Source organism: Thunnus thynnus, chromosome 10 (assembly GCF_963924715.1).
Source record: "Thunnus thynnus chromosome 10, fThuThy2.1, whole genome shotgun sequence".
In the NCBI taxonomy this organism is placed as follows: Eukaryota; Metazoa; Chordata; class Actinopteri; order Scombriformes; family Scombridae; genus Thunnus; species Thunnus thynnus.
Window position 1 is genome coordinate 10,180,219 of NC_089526.1, and position 21,157 is coordinate 10,201,375.

General features: G+C 41.2%; 1 protein-coding gene across 4 annotated transcripts in view; it reads left to right on the forward strand.

Annotated features, from left to right (window-relative positions):
- The first annotated feature begins 8,024 nt into the window (after window positions 1–8,024).
- Window positions 8,025–21,157, forward strand: part of LOC137191070 (mannosyl-oligosaccharide 1,2-alpha-mannosidase IA) — a 200,154-nt gene continuing 187,021 nt past the window's right edge. The window contains exons 1-2 of one of the 4 annotated variants that reach the window (XM_067600887.1): window positions 8,025–8,160; window positions 10,218–10,610. In XM_067600887.1, coding sequence (XP_067456988.1) covers window positions 10,311–10,610 — 300 coding nt within the window. In that variant the 5' untranslated portion in view covers window positions 8,025–8,160; window positions 10,218–10,310. Of the gene's footprint in view, window positions 8,161–8,832; window positions 10,611–21,157 lie in introns of those variants that run through there. The other 3 variants (XM_067600888.1, XM_067600885.1, XM_067600886.1) reach the window with 3 other exon arrangements.

Here is a 21,157-nt window from a genome sequence, read left to right on the forward strand (position 1 = left end):
TTGATGGAAAAAAAAAAGAAATGTAACTTAATATGAATACAAGAGACATAATGCATGTCACACATCTTACAATTCTGAGGATTATATTCAAGTTTACACATCAGTGGTGGAAGAAGTATTCAGATCCTTTAGTAAGTGATACTTTGTAAAAACACACAATTTACAAAGGCAAAAACATGATCAGCAAAATATGGTTTTAAGTAGGCTATTAAAAGTTAAAGTCATAATATTATTGGATTCACTGTTGATGTGTTCATGTGTAAGTAGGATTTTAGGGTAGCTGGTTGAGGTGCAGCTAATTTTAGCTACATGACTGCTATCTAGTTTGATCTCTAGCAATGCATCATATTTTATTTGTTCATCACATGTTTTATATGTAAAATCTGAATCTGTAAAGTACTAAGTATAGCTGACAAATAACGAGGCTGCACAGTGAAGCTAATTATACTTTATATTGGGGATCTTAATCTGCAACCAGTAATTAATAAAAAGTACATTTTTTTCTCTGTGAAATGTAGTGGTTTAGAGATAAAAAGAAGTGTAAAATGGAAATACTGAAGTAGAGAACACACTTAAAATTGTAAGTACTTCAGTAAATGTACTTAGTTACTTTCCACAATTGCACACCAGCAGGTATCTTCCCCTGTTGAAGTGTCCTGTAGCAGGACCTTGATTCCCTCTGAGCTCAAACACAAGCAGAACTTCCCTGCGTGATCAAGAAAGTTTTTAGAACCTGCAATAACTTTTTTTGTCCAGAAGGGAGAGTGCTGCACAATATAATTAAAATAAAATCAACTCTCATTCAGCATTCTGGAAATAGACGCTACAGAACGAGTACCGAAAGCGAAACGTTAAGGCACGATGGATTTATATATATCTGCAGCACATTTTCTAGTTGGATACTTTGTTGAGTCTAACAAACTCAGAATGAACTGTCTGCCTTGTTAAAATGTAATGGCATTACTCAGCTTGGCATGGAGAGAGTAAGATATCCAGAGAGAAAGCTGCGGCTGCTCTGGCAGAGATAGTTTGGTCTATTTCAGTGAAATGGAAAAATCACAATGACTTGTGTGCTCCTTAACCAGCTTGGCTTGACAACCACATTCACTCTGTAATATTTTTTGGAATGGATATGCTCTATTTATAATCACTCATTTTAATTGTTGGCAGTTGTTGCATTCTATCATTTTCTAGCAGACCCTCTGGGTGGCCAAATTAATTTTACATCTGAAGAGTCTAATTTGAGACTCCAATTACTAGAATTGTTGTTGGCTTTATATTTGCATTTTTAGGCATTAAGCTTGATACTCATCCAGAGAAATTAACAGTAAGTAAACAGTGAAATACGCTTTAATTCCCAGATCACCAACATTACAAGCAAGCAAGTTGTGTTTGTCAGAGAAGTCTTGGTCCTGTGTATTCAAGATTAAGAAGAAAAAGTGAAATAATCAAAACGATGTGTGTCAGTCTGACTTCAGAGTAGATTCTCTGGTTCATAACTTATTGCACCACCATACTGTATTATAGGACTCATCTGCATATGCCAAATTGAGTGCTTAATAAGTCCTCAAATACCATCACTTGTGCTTTGGTGTGTTGTATTTTCAAGCTGGATAATATCACATATTAAAGGGCCACTGCACCGATTTTACATACTAAGTTTAATTTACTCATTACGAGGATTGCTACACAGCCCGAGAAAACAGTTGTACAATGTCCTCTGTGGCTCTGGAAGGAGCTCTATAAAGGCTAATCTCAGGGTAATCTCAGTTTGGGTTTGAGATTTAACATTTTAGCAGAAAGCCTGCAAACTTGAAATGTGGGCTTTGAAAGAAGGAGGCATGTAAGCAGGGGTATCAAATGAAAGATGCTGTCAAGTTGCATCATGCTAGTGACATGGCTGTAAAGATGGCAATGTCAGTCTGTCTCAAAAATCTCAAAGATTATTGGATTGATTAAGATTGAATTTTGTAGAGAAATACATTTTCCCCAGAGAATAAAGCCTGACTTATCCTCTGCAGCAGTTGAAGCAGTTGAAGGTTTTCATTTATCCTGTGAAATATTCCTACATCTACATGACGGATTGAGACAAAATTTTGTAAACACATTCGAGGTTCCCAGATGATGTATCTGACTTTGAGGTTCACATTTCTGGTTTGGAGTGAAAAGTCTCAACAACTGTTGGATGGATTGCCCTGATATTTGGTACAGACGTTCATGTCCCTGTCAGGATGAAATATTTTCACTTTGATGATCCCTTAACTATCTTTTAAAGAAAAATACATTGTCTTTCTCTTAACTTATCTAGCACCATCATCAGTTAAAACTCAGTTTGTCCAATATACCTTCAAAACTACTTCATATCAGCCTTAGCTGTAGTTCATGTTTAGTGCTAATCAGAGCATTAAACTAAGATGTGTAAGCACTTAGCACCTCTGTGCACAAGTACGACATAACAGAGCTGCTAGCATGGCAATAGATTTGTTAATCTGTTACTTGTTAGTCCTGCAGCGTTTTGGAAATGCAATACTAAATCACTGGAGTACCTCTTCAATGTCTTGAATATTTCCAGTTTCAAGTTATGTTTTAAAGTCCAGACTGAGCTGGCTGTGGTTTTAAGGAACACTGTACCAAGAGGACAAAAAGGAAAGCCACATCTGTGCAGTATACTGAAATGCAACCCTGTACGACAGTCCTTCAATAAATAAATCATTTCTATGGGGACTGCATCAGAAAAGACTTGATTCAGCTTTATGGTCACTTTTGAGGCTGCATTAAATTGTACATATGTTGATTTTCATTTCACTATGTGTGCCGAGCATCGTTGGCACAAGAATTTTACTTCAAGATTGATAAAGTTCCATCTTATATTTTCTTATCATTGTGTCTATCTCCCTTCATCTCAAAGCAGATTTTGCAGTAAGAAATATTTCAGTGTGTCAACATCTCTTAGGAATTAATCTGAGGATGCAAACAGACATCAGTGTATCAAATAGAGAAACAGAAGTATATTCTGTAAGTGAGCCTGACTACACTGGCTTTTTTTTTTTTTTACAGTGGAATGAACAAAGAATAAACTCATGCCAAATATTTAATGGCATTCCCCCGGTGCTGCAAATTTACATGTGGAGTGTGAAATAAGCCTGAAAGCTTTCCTAATGGATTGGTCTGTCTGTTAATTTATGTCTATTTACTGCAGTTAAGACACTTTATCTCATTTATCTGTCAACTGTGCTCCCACCATGGTGGAGAGCTCTTCTGTTTATTTTCTCCTGATCGCTCTTTAATGTTTAGAGTGGCTGCCCTTTACATATAATGCCGCTGATTGTGTTGAATATTGGAGCAGTCTGACCTTCAGTCACCTCTAAAAACATGGAGAAAGGAGGGTTTTGTGGTTATTTGCCAGCTTTTCTGATTGCTAACCAGTGGTGGTGGTGATCTTTTAGTGATACAGAAGGAAAAATCTAAGCACAGTAAATCAGAAATGTAAATAGTTTTAATGTTGGTGCAATTAGCTGAAAGGTGACTTTTATGCTGAGCCCAAAAAAAAAATGTCTTCAAATTCAGCCACGTTTACATCTCAGGGTTTGTAATGCGCAAATATACCAGCGGATGGCACTGTGTAGCCACAAACCTCCACAGCTCACTAACAAGTGTTGTCATTGCTGAACAAGCTTCTACTTTTTCACTTGTAATTTCACTATATGAACAGTTAGTACACTGAAAGCATACTGGCATGTTTAATCGGTGTGTTTGGGAGGGAGTCACGCTTTCTGTGGCCCCTCTTCCATCAGCTTAATGGTGTGTTTGCTATTGCATTCACTCTCATTTACATGGCCCATATACCCGATCTAATGTATGGCTAATTGTTGTGTTTAGGCAATAACAACCCTGAGCCATTGCATCAATGCTCTTCGCAAGTGAATGTTCTGATTTTCAGCGTTGGGTAATGTGCTTGGGGAATATTTTGTTACACAACAAAAGATGTTGTGATTATGAATCTGGTGGAGATAGGTCACTCCAGGGCTGCATACACATACAGCAGTTTGCTGTTTGTCTTGTCTATAAAAGGAAGAGACAAATATAACTTCAGCAAGGCAATAGTGCTGAGATTATTGTTTCACTGATAATATTTGCACTGATGGCTGATCTTAGCTGTATTCTATTTATGTAGAAGAGATAGATGAGATGATAGCTACATGCTACTTTAGACCCACTTCTTTTCAGGAGAAATATGCGCACAAGCAAGCAAAAATAGTGCACATGCAGCACTTGCAAAGTTTGGAAATTTTTACTATACTATCAAATAGTGCACAGCTTCATGAGGTGATCCAAAATCAGTCGCAGTGTCTTGTCAGGTGACCCAGAATTCATGGAGGGTTACGAAAGGGCTCCTATCTACAGTATGCTGTGTCAGGTCTTACATATATATCTCTCACATCATGCACCAGGGTAAGCGCCCCATCCCAAATAGCCATCCCTGATATTTATGGCTTGACATCAACCGTCCTGCCAGGCCATGATTCCCAATGTCAGGGAAGGCTTTGCAGCGGTGCTTAAAGAAACAAATAGCAGGCACGGTGACATTATTAATCTGGACACGCTGGCACGGGCCAATACATCTCTGCCTGCAGTTTGATGTATTGGAATGAACAGAACACAGAGATGGACTTTTTCATTGGCATCTCATTTGATGAATAAAATATCAGTGTGGGTAGGGATGGAATTTAATTTTTGAATACAAGAGCAGAAATTGTTATGGATCAGAGGACATATTTCAGTCTGTGTCTCTAAGAAAATGGTTTAAAGACAGTCAGCTGTTTTAGGGCTTATTCCACACACTTTTAGAGAAACTCAGGAGTCATTATGTTATTGTTCGACAAATCCTAATTGTCATACCGCAGACTGTAAGTAGTCTGTTTAATGCTCTTGTCTTTGAGAGCACAGTGCAAAATACTTTCTTACAGTACATCTCTCCTCTGATCATTATCACATGCCAATTTAGAGTAGAAAAGGGCACAAAATCATTGCTTCTGTTCTCTAATACATTCTGTTTGTGGAAAAGCTTCCCAACCGATGAACTATGTGTCAGCCTGATGACAAAGCCCAGCTAAGGGATGCATCCTTATTATCCACATGCAAACAACTTTGCATGCAGTGCCAGAATTCCCTCCCCATGCTCATGAATTATTGTATGTTTGTAGATGAAGGATCAGAATGTCAGTGTGTTCAGCACTGAGCTGATGGAGTTGCTGTGTGTGGTGCTAGTGCTGCATTATGAAGAGCCAACAGTCATCACAAATGACATTTCCGCTGTGGAGTAGTACACCACGTCCGGACAACAGCCGTTTCAGTGATGAGAGTGAATGCAACGTATATGCAAAAAAATGGCCTTCATAGGAGCCATTTACCTGTATAATCCATTTATTTTCAGTGAAAAATGTCCGTGCTTTGATTTCACCCTTGCCTGTTGGTAGCGGTGAGACTGTATCGCCTTGCTCATCTATCCTTGTGATAAACTAGGCTGTCACTGGCCTGCGCAGCTTCATGCAAGCTCAATGACTGGACTCATGTATAACCCGACCTTTTGAGAAACACGGACTTGATGTGTCTATTAAGTTGTTTCAAAAAGGCAGCAGTTGGTATTTCATTTTGGTAGAATCAGCATAAGCATGTGAATAATGCATAACCTAAAATGTATCTGAAATGTCTACATTCATTGTAGGCCTGTTTTCAGGAGCCATGCAACATATATGGAACGTAAGAACACGCGGGATTCAAGCCTCATTATACACAAACGCTGAGCCAAAGACCCTCTTTCTGACTACAAATTGTCCTTTTGTCAGTGATAAAGCCCACAAAACGCTTCATAGATTTACCTACTCTCAGAGGAAATGCTCTTGGATCACAAAATAAAAAGGCTAATTCAACAGTTCTTCTTTTCCCCTTCTGTTCTGTAAATTACAGACAACCAGTCTGACTCAATTAGGGCTGCGAAGGGAGATGGCTCAACAGTGAGAATGTGGGGTCAAATGCAGTGCAAATTACCTTAAAATTAGCTCGTCCTACCATATGCACCTGACAATGACAAGAAAAGAGCCCAGGGATTTTACTTGTGTCAGATGCTAATAAGTGCTTATTACGTGTGCAGGCGTAGGCTTTCACAGGAAATTCTAGTTAGCTTTTTTTTTGCCTAGAAGGAAGAAAAACATCCGGATTTTTATTGAAATGATTGCTACGACAACAGAGGAGGAGAGAGAGGGCGGACAGGAAAGAGGAAGATCTGTGCTTAAGGTTCAAGAGTTCATCAGACATTGTCAGGGATGTCAATAACATTGATGATCTGCGTTTAACGCATTGATTGTAAGGATATCCTGAGGCAACTTTTGGACAACAGAGTGACAATAACCCACATGGTCTCCAAGGACCAGCAGAAGCGTTTGGATGGTGTTTAGGGGGGGGTGTAACTTGCAATTAAAGACCAAAATTAAAACCGATCAGACCTTTGTTTTCTCATTCCTGCTTGAAGGTGCATTAGTTGAATAGTGCTGTGCAGGCTCTTCAGTAATGGCCAACTCACAGCCCCATCTATCTTATTTAATCCCTTGAAAACACTGTGTTTCACCTTTTATCTTGCTTATGCAAACATTATGTAAGCACACTTTTCTAAACTTCCTGAGCACACATCTCAAGTCATGGGCTACTTCAAAGCATGATATACTGTCAGGAATTTTAGGTACCAGTTATGTCAGAGCATTAAATTTGAGCAAACATGAACTTTAAATTTAGCTTCAAAGTTCATTCTTGACCTGGGAAGTAGTTTGACAACAATCCTGTCCTCTTACTTTACTTTTTTCAGAGCTTTCAAACATATTATCGAGTCTTCATCAGCGGATAGAGTTTGCTACAGTTGTCATGGAGACGGATCTGATGACATGCAAGCTCAGCAGCTGTTATAATTTAAGATCCACCTTCATGCAAACTATCCACTGATGGAGACTGTGTAATATGTTTGTATATGTCGTAGCAGCTACAGAGCTTGCATATCATCAGATCCGTCTCCATGACAACTGAGCAAACTCATCCACATCCACAGCCAAGGTCGTGTGATACATTTAAAAGCTTGAGTTGAGATAATTTTCATTGACTTGTTATCATTAGTCAGTATTATTTTTGCTCATACTGTACATCAAGACTCAGTATGTTCCATATTTGACCAAAATTGGTATTTGTAAGAATTTCTCTAAACTCGATTAAGTATGAGTCTATCTTGGTAGCACTTGCTGAGCTAAAGTGTTGAGAAGATACAATTTACTTGCTGTTGTCAGCTTTAGAAGTGGAATCAGTGTGAAGCTTTGCAATCTCACAAGCTTAATGAATCAAATGCAAAATGAATCAATCACACTAAGTATTAGGATGTACTGTACTTATTATGGGTAAAGAATTTTAAAAATCTTGTCAAAAAAGTGGAATCCAGAGACCCTTTGCAGTAGGCGTCCATGCAGCCTTAGTTTGTGCCTCTCGTCAGTCATCATATTTTGGGACTTTTGCGCTGATGATTACTAGAAGTGACAGCTCGGTGCTATTTTTCTGAAAGAACTCAAACAAGCCAAACTTTGAAAAACTCCTACAAGTCTTTCAACAGCACTTACAGCTGTTTTGAAGATATTTCAAGATTCCTAGGAGACTCCTCTACTCAACTGAAATGAAAATTGCCTGTCTGCTGCACAATAAAAAAAAAGAAAAGATTTTTTAACATTTCACATGTTGCTACCCTCTAGTCGAGCCAAAGCAGGTAGCTAAAGTGACCTATCTCTTTGCTTTTTTTTGTTAATTACAAAAAAATAGGAACATATAATTATATTTGAAAATGTAAAATAATGGAATTTGATAGATAAACTAACCAGAACATTAAAATGCTAGAGAGCTACAAGTAAAGCGTCGCATTAAAGTTGCAAATATGGAGATGCTCCAATTGGACGAGTAATAATGTACGTCACTTCCTGTTACTAAACTAGGTTTGCAATCACGAATTCGTAACGCGGGAAACTTGTTTAAAAGTCATTTTTGTGCAGCCAACAGGATATATTTCGTTATAGTACAGTAGTCTTAAGTCAAGTCAAAGTCTTTGAGGAATTGGGAAATGTCTTCAAAACAGAGGTGAGTGTTGTCAAACGGCCTGCTGGCTTGTATTTTATATTAATTAGCTTAACTATTGACGTTGACGTCAACCGGAGAATGTCTTTGATTAGCTTAATTGACAACCCTGACAAAAAAAATCAATTTGAAATATAAGAAAAGGATGAATAAATATAGTGAAACCTGACTCTTTATCATCAGGTGGTCTCACCTGTTTATTCAACACAGTTGAACATGATTAGCTTAAAAAACAAACAAACAATCTGTTGATTGGTGGGCTTCTTTCCCCTCCGTAAATGTAAAATGGTGCATGTTAGCAAGTAACGTTACTTTTATTCTATTTGAATGTCACCGCGTTGTTTATGTAGTTCCTGAGTACTGTTGAGACACCCAGGGCAGATATATCTATCCTCTTCTTAAGGCTTTCCCAGGATTAAACAAGCTCATTTCCCTGGGGGGGTGAGGGGTGGGGGGGTTTCTAACGTACAGAGCCATTCAGACCTCTCTTGCTTTTGTCCACAAGCTCAAACGGCTTAACTGTGTTTTGATAAGCCGCTGTGAATATCCATCAAGAAATCCGACCAGCCCACTGGATTGTCGAGCAGCGGACCGTTTCGTCTCTCTCTCTCTCTCTCTCTCTCTCTCCCTCTCTCTCTCTCCCCCTCCTCATCCTCCTCCTCCTCCTCCTCCTCTTCTCGCCCTGCCTGCACTATATGTTACATTTCCAGCCCTCTCCTCTTGCTTTGCGCAAGCGGACGTCCACTGCACAGCGACACAAGTGCGCACTTACAGGCGGCGGAGACAGCGAGGCACGGCAGGCACGGCAGGCAAGCAGGCGGACGGACGGAACGGCGGCGGCGGCGACGGCGGGTACCGGTGCGACGACGCGGCGGCGTGTGTGTGTGTGTGTCTTTGTTGGAAACCGGAGGACTGGATGGTGGATTTGTTTATTCCAAGGATTTGGATCGGGGGCTAGGATAACTTCGCATGGGACAAAACCCGCCTTCTTTCATGTCATCCGCCGATTTGTTTCGCCCGGCGTGTTGACGCCAGTGGAAAAAAAAGGGGGAAACGGAGGCTGGAGGAGCGCAATTGACAGATAGGCGACATGAATATACACGCGTTTCCGTCCACCAGCTGTACAGGATAGATGCAACAAAAAACGGCGTGTGATGTCTTTTTTTTTTTTTTTTTTTTTTTTTTAATGTGACTTCAGGAGCTTACACAGATGATCCCATGCAGCAACGGGGGTCGAAATAAACGGAGACAAGAAAGAGATGCTCTGCTGCACGCTTGAGGTTTTTGCACCGTAGGGCAACGTGTTATTGACGATTTGCACGGCGTGGAGAAAAAAAAAATGCACCGAGACACAACTTTGTTCACAGGCCTGACTGACTGCGAGACGTTTCATTATCTTTCATAAAAGTACATTTATGTGTTAGACTGGCGTATGCTGTAGTAATCCTGTTACAGCTTAGTGCTTCTTCAGTAAACGCTAGTGCCATTTATCTATCAGCCCCGAAGCCCTGTGCTGTTTTATGTTTTAGATTTTAAACCCAAATCCCGCAGTCTATTGATGTCAGTGATTGCGTTATGTAGATAGACCCCCAAGCTCTGGAGTTGTGTTGGCAAATGATTGGTAAATTTGTAGATGTAGGCAGGCCTAACCTTCGCTTATGCAGATCCAATCGATAGCGAGATAAAGACAGCTCTGGCAGGCTGTTTATGCTACTCTGCAAGTGTCACGGGGGTGTGTTTTAAAATCCCGCATATCTTAGTTGTTTTTACACATGCATCAAAGCGGCAGAGAAGCTGCACGGTAGAGAGTGGAGACCCATCAAAAAAAAAAAAAACACTCACTGTGTAGTCTCGGAGAGAAAATACTGTAAGGCAACGTCTCAAGAAAAGTTTCAATGGTTTTCCGAAAGTTGCCCGGTGTGTCGGCATCGGGCATGGGTCTGCGCCTGTCCCAGAAATTCGTGTTTCTGCTCTTTCTCTCGGGATTGGTAACACTGTGTTTTGGGGCCCTTTTCTTTTTGCCAGACTCTGTCCGACTAAAACGCATTTTTCTGTCCAAGACAGAAACCCAGCCGGTCACGGTTGGCTCCGGGTCCGAGAACGATGCAAGGGAGCACTTAAAAAGACCCAAAGACCAGGATCACCCGCGGGGTATGGCCTCGGTAAAGGGAGAGACCAGCACCAAACTGAAAAGTCTGAGCCGCAAACCGTCCGTCTCTCATGAGGCGACCGAGGAGCGGCTCGCCGGGGGGAAAGCGCAGGAGGATTTGACTCTGCCCAGGTCGAAAACGGAGTCCGCCTCGGAGAAAGCGACCTCCGCCGACCATGCTGCCAGCTCGGATACTTTCAGTTACGTGAAGTTCAAAAGGTGTCTGCTCAAACCCCCGCTGGGGAGTGACGGCGGCAAACCGAGCGACCCCCAGACCAACGAGCGCCGGGAGAAAGTCAAAGAGGTAAGGAGGACACTGTGACCCTGCTCGGGGTCATGCAGTTAAGTGTTACCACGGGTTGTTGGAAGTTGACATATTGTAGCCTCAAGGGTTGTATGGAAGTACAATAATAATATGGGTGTTTTATGGGAAGTAAAGATTGAGGTTAAAGAGGAAAACAGGAAGTATAGAGATCTTGTGTAAAAAAAAAAAAAAAAAAGAAAGAAAAAAGAAAAAAAAGGGGAAAAAAGAAAAAGAGGGGTGAATCCAGGACAAATGTTTCTGTGAATGATGACTAATATCTAGTCAATCATTAAGACCAAATACTGCAATAAGGCACTTGAAATCACTTCACTTCCCCCCCAAAAATAGTTTTTAAATGTTTTGTTTTTTTGACTTTTGGTGGCTTTTCAATACACACAAAGTAAATAAGTTTCGGTTGCACAGTCGTTTGAATGGCAGCTTGTTCGTGCTGTCAAAACACAACAGACAAACATAACAGATGAGCAGCAGTCTGCCTTATTCAGTCAAAAAAAAAAAACCACACTTGAAAGATATATTTATATTTCCGTTGTGGAATTTGATTTGTCTGAGTTTGTCTGACAATACTGACAACCTTTCTATAGAAGCTGTGGGACAGTTGTTTGCAAAGCTCCTGTCAAACACAGACAAAAGAAATTCCTTTCAGTCATCAGTTGTTTAAATTTACCCAATGCCTCTCTGCCTCTCCCAGATGAATTCCAGTTGGGTTTCTTTTAATGAAGATGGAGAACAGTGTCACTACTAAAGCGGACTTGACCGTTAACGCTGTCTGTAGCTTAGATTACGTGTAGTCTAATATTCAATCAGAACAAGGATGCAGTTGTTTCTTTAGTGCGGAATATGTCCATAGGAGAATTTTCTTAAGTGGGAATACGGGATGTTTCATGATCTTCTTCTCATGACATCACTGTGTCTGATTATTTTGTCTTTGTCCATGTTATCATACAACCTCTCAAATCAAATCAAAAGCTTTCCACCATGTCATTTCTTCATGATAAAATGTACTACATGTGGCTGTAGCGCCTCTATCATCCTCACACAATTGCCGGTAAATGATGTGACTGTGTGCGGTGACACTTTGGCCAGGAGCTCTGCAAGCTGTGTGCCAGCCTTTGTTGAGCCCAGTGGGTCCAATAAGGGCTCCAGAGTGGGAGCGTCTGTGCATCACACATCTGTACCCACTCAAGGCAAATGAGGCTGAGGAGAAGGAGGAGGAGGAGGGGGAGGGGGAGGGGGGAGGAAGTGGGGCAGCCATTGGCCAGCATGTGCAGATGGGTTTCAGTCTTGGCATGTGACACGGATAAGTCCTGTTGTCACTCTCACTTCCAGCCTGCTGTCACCCTCTCACGCTGCTCACATGCCTTTCATACCTAGAGGTGATGTGCTACATGATAACTGAGGCGTCAGAGGACGGAGAGAGGGTAATATGCCCTCGTGCACTTAGCTCTCACTGACTCATAGCTTCTCCTTTGATGCTCTTTCAAGTGAATGTCAGTGTGACTTTGCCTGCCTGGTCTGTTGAGCTGAGCTAGGCAAGGTTTTCTGCCCCGGGGTCATGGTCGTCTGACGAAAAAGTTATTCTCCACCAGGCCATCCTCGGCCAATTGCTGCAGAATATTTGTGTTTCTATGAGTGAAGGCGTTTACTCAGGGCATTATAGCTCAGACACTTCTTGCTTACTTACATAGAATGCTCCAGTGTCCATGTCCATAGCCTAGCATGTGCTTTTGTGTTTTGCTTTTGTTGTTGCTACAGTTTCCACCGTCTCAAGCTCGCTGGCAACGTTCCAGACGACTTTTCTTTCTCCTGGAGGCTCACATTCACGCTGCCAACACAGCCTGACACATTGCAAGCCTGTGCCTTGTCCAGGTTTACAGATGTAAAATTAACGAGTAACTGTAACAATAAAACCAACCGTACTAACATGTTTTGATGGGTTTTTTAGCTTTGATTTATGCTTCTGGAAGCATGAAAAATCATACAGAATGAAATTTTGAATCGTCAGCCTGTGTTGTTTCATTCAGACAGAGCTGCTGCCTACAAAAAGTCTTTTTTTTTTTTCACTGTAAGGGAATGCAGAGAGAGAGAGAGAGGGTATCTCCCTCCCAAAGCCAACAAAAAGGGTCTGGTCCAGCCCACTGAGCGCCTCAATGCCCAAACCGTGAATGGGCATCGTTTTTCTCAGCTGCCAACAACAAGAAAGCAGACTCCCCACCTTCTTCCTCTGTGTGTGCACCCACTGCCAAGAGAGGCTGAAACAAGGGACAATGACTACCTGATCACACAAGGCGAATGTTTGAAGGCAGCCCACCACTAGCTAGGGCCTCACAGGATACCAGTAAATACTGCCAAGTGGCTAAGGTGCTGTTTACCTATTCCAGCAACTCCCTGCTTTTAGGTAGTCAATTCTCCTTCAAAAATCCTCAGCAGGATGAAGATGAGAGTCATTTTCAAACGTGCTCCTATTTGTAATTCTGTGATGTCATGTCTCACTGAGTCTCCCGCATGGCTATGTTGCTGCCTCATTGGCTCCCTCATAAGAGGCTGGATACGAGGGATCGCACCACAAAAAAAAAAAACGTGCGCCCGGAGCAACGGGACAGTGTCCTTTTCTGCATGCACATTTTTGTCGGCGATGTCCTTTTTTTAGAGTCGAGTAAGGTTAGTAACTTGGAGTGCAGTAATAAAATACTAGATGCAGAGCGCAAAAGGACATCAGAGAACGAAGGGAGCTCTGTAGCGATCCGAAGGCTGAGGCTCATTTGCGGATGGAGGCCTCCGTATCTCTCTTCTCGGTGGGTCTCCGCAACATCACATACATCAAAAGAGAAGAGTGCATTAAAAGAAAGTCTCTATAAAGCCAGAGATTTGCTGTCTCGCTCATCCTCTGAATGTTTAACAGAGATATATATGCCAGCGCACGCAAATGAGCGCCTTTGCTCGAGGATATTGGAATATACTGTATAATGTGGCTTCTAACATATGATGCATTCAGGTAGCGCAGGGAGAAGATAGAGCTGGCAGTAAAGCTTGAGTACTGCGGTGAGAAAGACAGACAAACTGCAGAGTCTCATGGCAGAGTCTCCTCCAGTGGAGCAATAAGTCTTCAGGGGTTCTTTGTCCTGTGTGTGTGGTCGCTAACTTTGTGTGTGTGTGTGCACTCGCTGGCTTATCGGTGCTTGGGGGACGGTTGTGAAGTTTAACAGCTGAAGTTGGAAGGGTTGTCACTGTGTTTATCCACAAAGCACTGACGCTCACCTGCCTCACAGTGTAGACTAACAACAACAAAACTGAGTATATCAGTTCACTTTTCAAAGTCTTTTTACTGGTCAGCTGGATGTGTGTTTGTGTGCGTGTAATCCAGAATAATAGGCAGTATCTTTGAGAGATGGAAAGCCCCATGTTATCTGAAAACAGGATTGTTAAACAGAGGCTTAAGAAACATAAAACAGTTTAATCCACAAAGTCAGTAAACTGTAACAGAAGATCGCTGACAGTTTAGTTTAACCATCATCAGTTGTTAATTCACTTTACTTACAGACTAAAACCAGTAACACATACATCATCTGCTTATTTCTCTTCCAGCGAACTTAACAGCTGAAGGGAAGTTTTTGCCAAAATTTACTTGCATCACAGTCTTGGCAGGTTTCACCAGATGACGCTCTTCAAAATTCCCAGGTTCTTTGCTGTTTTGTTTTAGTTTTGAGTTGTTAGCTTCCAAAAAATATAGGAAACTGAACACTATAATCATATTTATTGAATAACTTAATAATAATGATTATAATTTATTGCTGAAGAACTTTGGAAAGTCTGACTTTTATCTTTATGCAAGGCAGTTTCTCAAGGAGGTCAGAGGTCAAGTTCACCTAAAGAACAAAAACAATAGAGCAGGCTGCAAGACATACAGTAAATAGACATGTCTTAAAATATTATTTTGTTTTATTTACTATAGAGACACACACACCACCATAGGAATTTTAGGTTGAAGTCATTTATTTCAAAGCAACTTAAGGGTTACTCGTCTGTTTCAGAGTCAGAATTAAAGGTAGATGCCGTGTAATTTATTCCGTTTACAGCAACAAGAGTATTACTAACGATGAGGGAAATCTCACATAATAATTTGGCCATAGTACAACAACTGATCTGCCACATTACAGAAACACACACACACACACACACACACAAACAGCCACACAAACCCAACACAAAGCTGTAGAAATAGGTGAGCTCCTAGCTGGACCTGAAATCCCCTTATAGCAGTAATGACCAGTGAGCTGGGTGTCTGTCTGAATAAAATGCTGCCGTTAAGCTGGCGCCTCCTGGCCGGCTCTGAGCACCATGACCTCTCTCCTCCACCCCCCCCACCACCCCCCACCCACTCCCCCCACTCCTCCCCATTTCCCTGCTGTCTCCCGCTACGAACCAGGTGTGCCAAACAACCTTCAGTCTGAGCCAGGAAAATGGTCGCCCGCTGAGCGAGAAGAAAGAAACGGAAGATGAACAAAGTCTTAAGAAAAGGCTTACACTCGCCTCGCGCTCCCACAGAGCTGGAACATTTGTGCTTTTCCTTTCCTCTGTGGATGCTGTGTAAATGTCAGCGGCTGGTGTTTGGAATGTGAGCCCGACGTTGTCTTTAGTCTGTTTATGCGGAGGAGTGAGCCGCCGGGCCCGCTAGATATTGATATATTGTGCAAGTCAATGGCGGCTGAGGCAGATATTATCAATCTGTCAGAACTGCTGGGCATTGATGCAGGCCTTTACTACCACAGAAGAAGAAATTGACCCTTTGATTTATTTTCTGAATCTGTTGTTTGTGCTAATTTTACATTCAATGCGTTTTACCCCAAGGCTACTTACAGCAGTTTCTATAGTCAAACAACTTCCCATGTTGTTAACATTATGAGCATCCAATAATAATTTGTTGTCACTTTTAAGCAACTCACTGCTGACTGTAATGATGTAAAATCAATAACCTATTTCATGTTCTCTTCATATTATCAGAAAGTAAACCTAAGGATATGTGACATAATAAAATAAATCTCATTCCATACAAGCATATGAATGCTTATAATGTACAATTTTATAGGGCTGCAACTAATGATTATTTTCATTATTGATCAATCTGTCAATTTATTTTCTCTGTTAATTGCTCAGTTGTGTAAAATGTCAGAAAATGGGGAAAAAAGTGTCGCTCACTGTTTCCCACAGCCCAATGTGACACCCGCAAACATCCTGTTTCGTCTCAACCAACAGAGGACGAGAGAAACCAGAAGATATTCACATCTGAGAAGCTGGAATCAGAGAATTTGTACATTTTCTTCTTTAAAAAATGACTCAAAAAGATGACTCAATTATTAAAATAGTTGGTGATTAATTTAATGGTTGGCAACTAATCAATTGATCTGCCAATCTTTGCAGCTTTACAGTTTTGCGTGACTTGTTTGCAGAGTTGAATCTGTCAAATAGTTGGATAAACAAAGTAACCTGCTCTTACACAAACACAAGATATTTATTCTGCTGGGTCTTAAAACCACATGGCAGTAAGTAGTTTCCTTTTTACTCATGACAACTGATAACCGCTGCAGTTTCACAGTTTGTTCTCTTTGACACCATATGAGAATGAAGTGTGATATAAATGAAGCTCAAAATAAGCTATACTTCCTGCAAGGTACACATTTTACTTACTTACTACTTACACACAGTGTCTGTTATATGTCACATTGGATAAAACGAACCTGTCATTAATACTTTATCTTATCATGTCATAATAGCAAATGGTAGCTGTTGACAGTTTGCAATAGCTCATTTGTTATTGTAGTGTTATCAAAACAAAACACTTCAACACAAAACAAACTAAACCTGTATTGGAATTGCATGTTTACATAACGACCTTGACATTTCAGCCATTAATAGTGCCTGTGGCGATCAGTTTGAAATACAGATTTTTGACCCCTAAACAATCAAATTCAGAAAAACGTTCATAGTTCATGATGAATCTATGAGTAACATTGTTTTCCTTCTTATCTACACGGTGCTAGCAGCACTTCAGCAGCCTCTAGTAGTCATGGGTCAGTTTCTTTTTTTTTTGTTTTCTACAACTTCTCTAACTTTTTGAAATCAGATATTCAGACTTCCTGCAGGCAGTGATTGGCCTGCTGTGCAGAGGTGGGAAAGGAATCTTTGAGGGTTTGAACTTCTCTCTCCAGCTCTCTCTCTTTTTTTTTTTCATTCTGTGAATTTTTATGTGTACAAATGAGTGCAACACTATGACTGCCTTTCAAGAAAAACTGTTTGAAACTGTGTGCGGTTTTCCTCATATTTAAATGATTATCACCCCCCCCCCCCCCATTACACTCACAGTGCAATGTGTGCACTGTGAGTGTGCATTTTCAGAACAGCTATTAACACTTCTGCCCTCTGACGCTGACGGAAAACACGTCATATGAGCTAGTTCTTTTCAAGCATAACCCGACACATGGCATTGATTGGTTCCTTTATAGTCCTTTCTGCTTCCTTATGCTAATATGTAGCCACTGACTTGCATGTACACAATTTAAAATCATCCTACAAAAATGACCCTAAAGGTCAAAATGCCTGCATCCAGGAAATCTATGTTCTGCAGTAACACAGTAAGACTAAAACATTAGAGCCCAGTACAGGAGCCTCTGTGGGTGATAATAGCTGATTAAGCTATACAATACCGGGCCTTTTCTCTGAGGCAGTCACTGCAGGAAGTGAGCGATCGGATGAAACGGAGAGGAAAAGGAAGCATGTGGTTAAAAAGGGAGAGATGTTAGCTAACATCCCTTTTGCATTCACGGCAGATTTTTTTTTTCTCCTCTGCATTCCCTTTGTGGTAGGGGCACTAGCTTCAGGGAAAGTCTCTCTGTTGAGGCATGCTTTTCAAGAGGTGTGTGTGTGTGTGTGTGTTTGTGTTTATGTTGATGTGGGTCACAGGCAGAAGAGGAGGATTATATCACATCTGGAATGAATAAAATGCCTTAAGTGCCCTTCTCTCTTGAGAGACAAGTAAGGTCCTAATGTTCTCCAAAAATTTAACAACAGTAGGTTGTATGTAAGCTGTATGGTGCATGTAAGCATAGTAAATTTTCCTCAGCAGTTCTTAAGTCACACACACAGCTTGTAGGTTTTTCTTTTCCTGATGACGTGGCCTAGTCAACAGTTTGCAGATGTTTTCCCTTGTTACTCAATAAAAAATCCAGTTTTTCCCTGAAAATCCCCTTCCTTGTTTGCTCCTGCACTTCCATATTTGCTGAGTCTTTGAATCAGGCCTCACCAGCCCATTTGTGTGCTGTACTTGTCAGAGGCCCCCCCCCCCTGTCTGTTTACTGTAGCCTGCGGGTGTTGCATCAGTCGCCAGTAATAGCAGGGGGTCAAATCCTGAACCAGAATTTGTCTACTTTTTGACCTCCTCGAACAGAGGAGGGCAAAAAGCTGCAAGTGGGCAAAGCTTTTGGCAGTGGCCATATATTTTTCCTGAAAGCAAATTTCCGCTTTTCTCAGATTTCATCACCCAGACTCTCAACAATTTTTTTTTTTTTATATATGTATCAGTCCCCACTTCTCTTGCGGCACTGCTGACATAATGGGGTCATTGTGTGTATACCTCTTAATCCTGGCTTTCCAAGGGCTGTGATTACCGGTAAAAACTCACATTCATTCCTGACTGGATCCTCAAAGTCGCATTGTTTTTTCCAGTCTTTGGAATTTATCTTTAATAAGGCCAAGAGAAGGTCAGAATCACCTGAAATCCTGGCTTGCTCATCACTGTCTGACACAAATAAACGAGGGCTAATGAGAATGCTTTCACACCATTATCTAAACTCTTTCACTGGTCTTGCTGACATTATTAGCTCTATATTAACGAGATAGAGAGAAGGTTAAAAGCAGCCTTTGTGACTGTCGCTCTGTGAATGTATGTGGACTTAGATACTTTCAGCCCAGGCGAGTTTTCGCAAGCTTCAACCAGTGTGTGTGTGTGATTTAGTGTGTGTGCTCATATGTGTGGGTGTGTGTGTGTGTGTTTGCTACAGATGAAGAAAGTGGAGAAGATGAAAGGTCCATGGATGGCCTTGTTTTCTGCAGGCTCTGCTTGACATCCTTTGCGAGGTGCCAAATGAAATCACCCCCCCCCTCCGCCACCCCCTACCCTCCCACCACCCCCCCCCCCCCCTCCTCTCTTTGGCCTTGCTGCTCCGGCAGATTCAACAAACAGGAAATAAGAGGAGAGAGTGGCCTAGATGTAACCAGCAGACTATTTGAGCCCCCAGCTGAGTTCCAGCCCCCTGCTTTTATGCCTGCCTAATTGGTCAGAAACAACATGCGTGGCTGTGTTCACGGGGTAATGGCAAGACATTAGAGTGGGCCGGGGGACCTGGCTTGTCCCAATACGTTTTCCTCTTCTTACTCCTTGCTTGTCTTTTGTTTAGTCCTAGTTGTTAATTTTTTTTTTTTAGAGAGCACAATCACTGAATCTATGTCTGTTACTCCGTCTTCCTCTCTTTGTCTTCTTTCTCTTTCCTCGTCTCTGGTTCTTGGCGATGTGCGGCCCCAGGCATGTTCACTGCCACTGCTCTGCCAACTATCCCCCTCCTCTGCATAACTAGAGAGCCAGTGTGAGCTGCCTGGCTGCTGTCGTTGTAGATTGGTCTGTCTGCATTGTTGTTATCGTGTTGTGACATGGTTTCAGCCTACTTTCAAGATGGCTGAATAACGCTGTCAAGCCTTTGACCTAAAATTGAGGCAGATCCCCCGAAGACAGCATCATCTTTTATGTAGCTGCCTTTGTTGGCCAAGATCAGGGTGTGGACAATATGAAAAGCTTACCAGACCATTTTCTTGGTCAACACAATGCTGTCTAGCTCTAGTGAGTTGAGAGGAAAATGTGTCTCCCTAGTGATTTTCTTCTTCATCAGCATCAGTGGGCAAATAGCCATTAATTAGCTGAATGCTTACAAGACAGTTTGAGCCAGAGCTGGGTGTATTTGTTCATTATTATCACAATTAAGTCCCTAATCAAATGGCAGCAACGGTGCTCAGTACTCATTAGAGAGCCATATAGATTTCTCTTGTTTCCTTCAGGGTTGGATGATGGGTAAGCTAGATAATTGCAGTTTGCATCCATCCATAGTCAATGGAAAAGCAGAGAAATAACAAATAAACTGGTTTAAGTCTAGTAGTGACTGTTGTGTGTGTGTGTGTGTGTGTGTGTGTGTGTGAGAACAACCAGTTTGCTGATCACAAATTGGATAAGAAGTGTAGATGACAGTGTCTTGAGCATATTTCTTGAGTACTTATATTACATTGGACAGAGACAACTGAATATGGAATAGTTGGGTACATGCAATGCCTTTTTAGAATAAATAAAGCAGTCAGTCTCTTGGATATTTATCTTGACCAGAGAGAATCAAAGCAGTCCGAAATGAACTGTGAATCCTTTGCGAAACAACTCTCAAAAACCCATATTCAGGAAAACGGCTGTCATAGTGTGAAATTTAAGAGCTTCTTTTAAAACGCTACTGACAGGAACCATTTCCTTTAAAAAGTGCTGCTGAATCTTCCGCATCAAAAAACACATCATTTAAAATCTTTTACTTTTCAAAAGGAGGTTTTCGAGTATGTAATCATTTAAACCTTTCAATATCCCCCAAAACAGCTTTTCTTGTAAACTAATAATGTTGTGACTAAATCCGTTGTGTATTTTATTTTCATGTGAAAACCCATTTGTGAGAGTAGATATCAAGGTTTTTTTTTATTGTCGTTTTTTTTCCCTTTGAGAGTGAAAGTCTTCGCTTTTGTTCTCTCATTCAGAGAAGGGAGGGGGAGGAGACACATTGTAGTTTAACAACAGAAAATGGGTGTAACTCACTGTCCAGTTTCGGAAGAGACTGTCATTAACGTTTTTTTTGAAAATCCCACAGCCACGTGTTGTTTCAGTTAACCAACTGTTTGACCTTGTGGATACAAGGCATTGTGCTGTGCTAGTGTTAAACATGTGATACAGCTGATGAATTGGTGGTCAGCATTATGAAAAGTTTCCAAAGACCATCAGGCTCTCAGATCTGTTATTCCCTTTTCAGTTTCATTTAGACTAAATGAGCAATTCAACTATGAGTAAGTGAAATTTCGGTTAATGTTGAACAGATACTGATGTCATATTTGCCTGGTATGAGGCTAAAATAGGGTAATGGTGTCTGGCAGTTTCCTCTCTTTCGAGTCTACTATGAATAGCCACATGGAGTACTTTGAAACCCAGCGCTAAATTACTGCCTTATTTACTCAAAGAAGACTGCAGTGTACATTGAAGGGAATATTCCTTTTGAAGTTTTGACCAATGACCCCAATTTCATCTCTTTATGGAGTCTGGTTCACTATAGGCTGATAACTGATATTTACTATGCAGCCTTGCTTTTGTAAACAGGGATATAATCTTCTGTACGTGTGTCTGGCAGTTGTATATTAATCAAAGCAGTCAGTAGCAGATCAGAATAGAATGGGATAAACAAAAG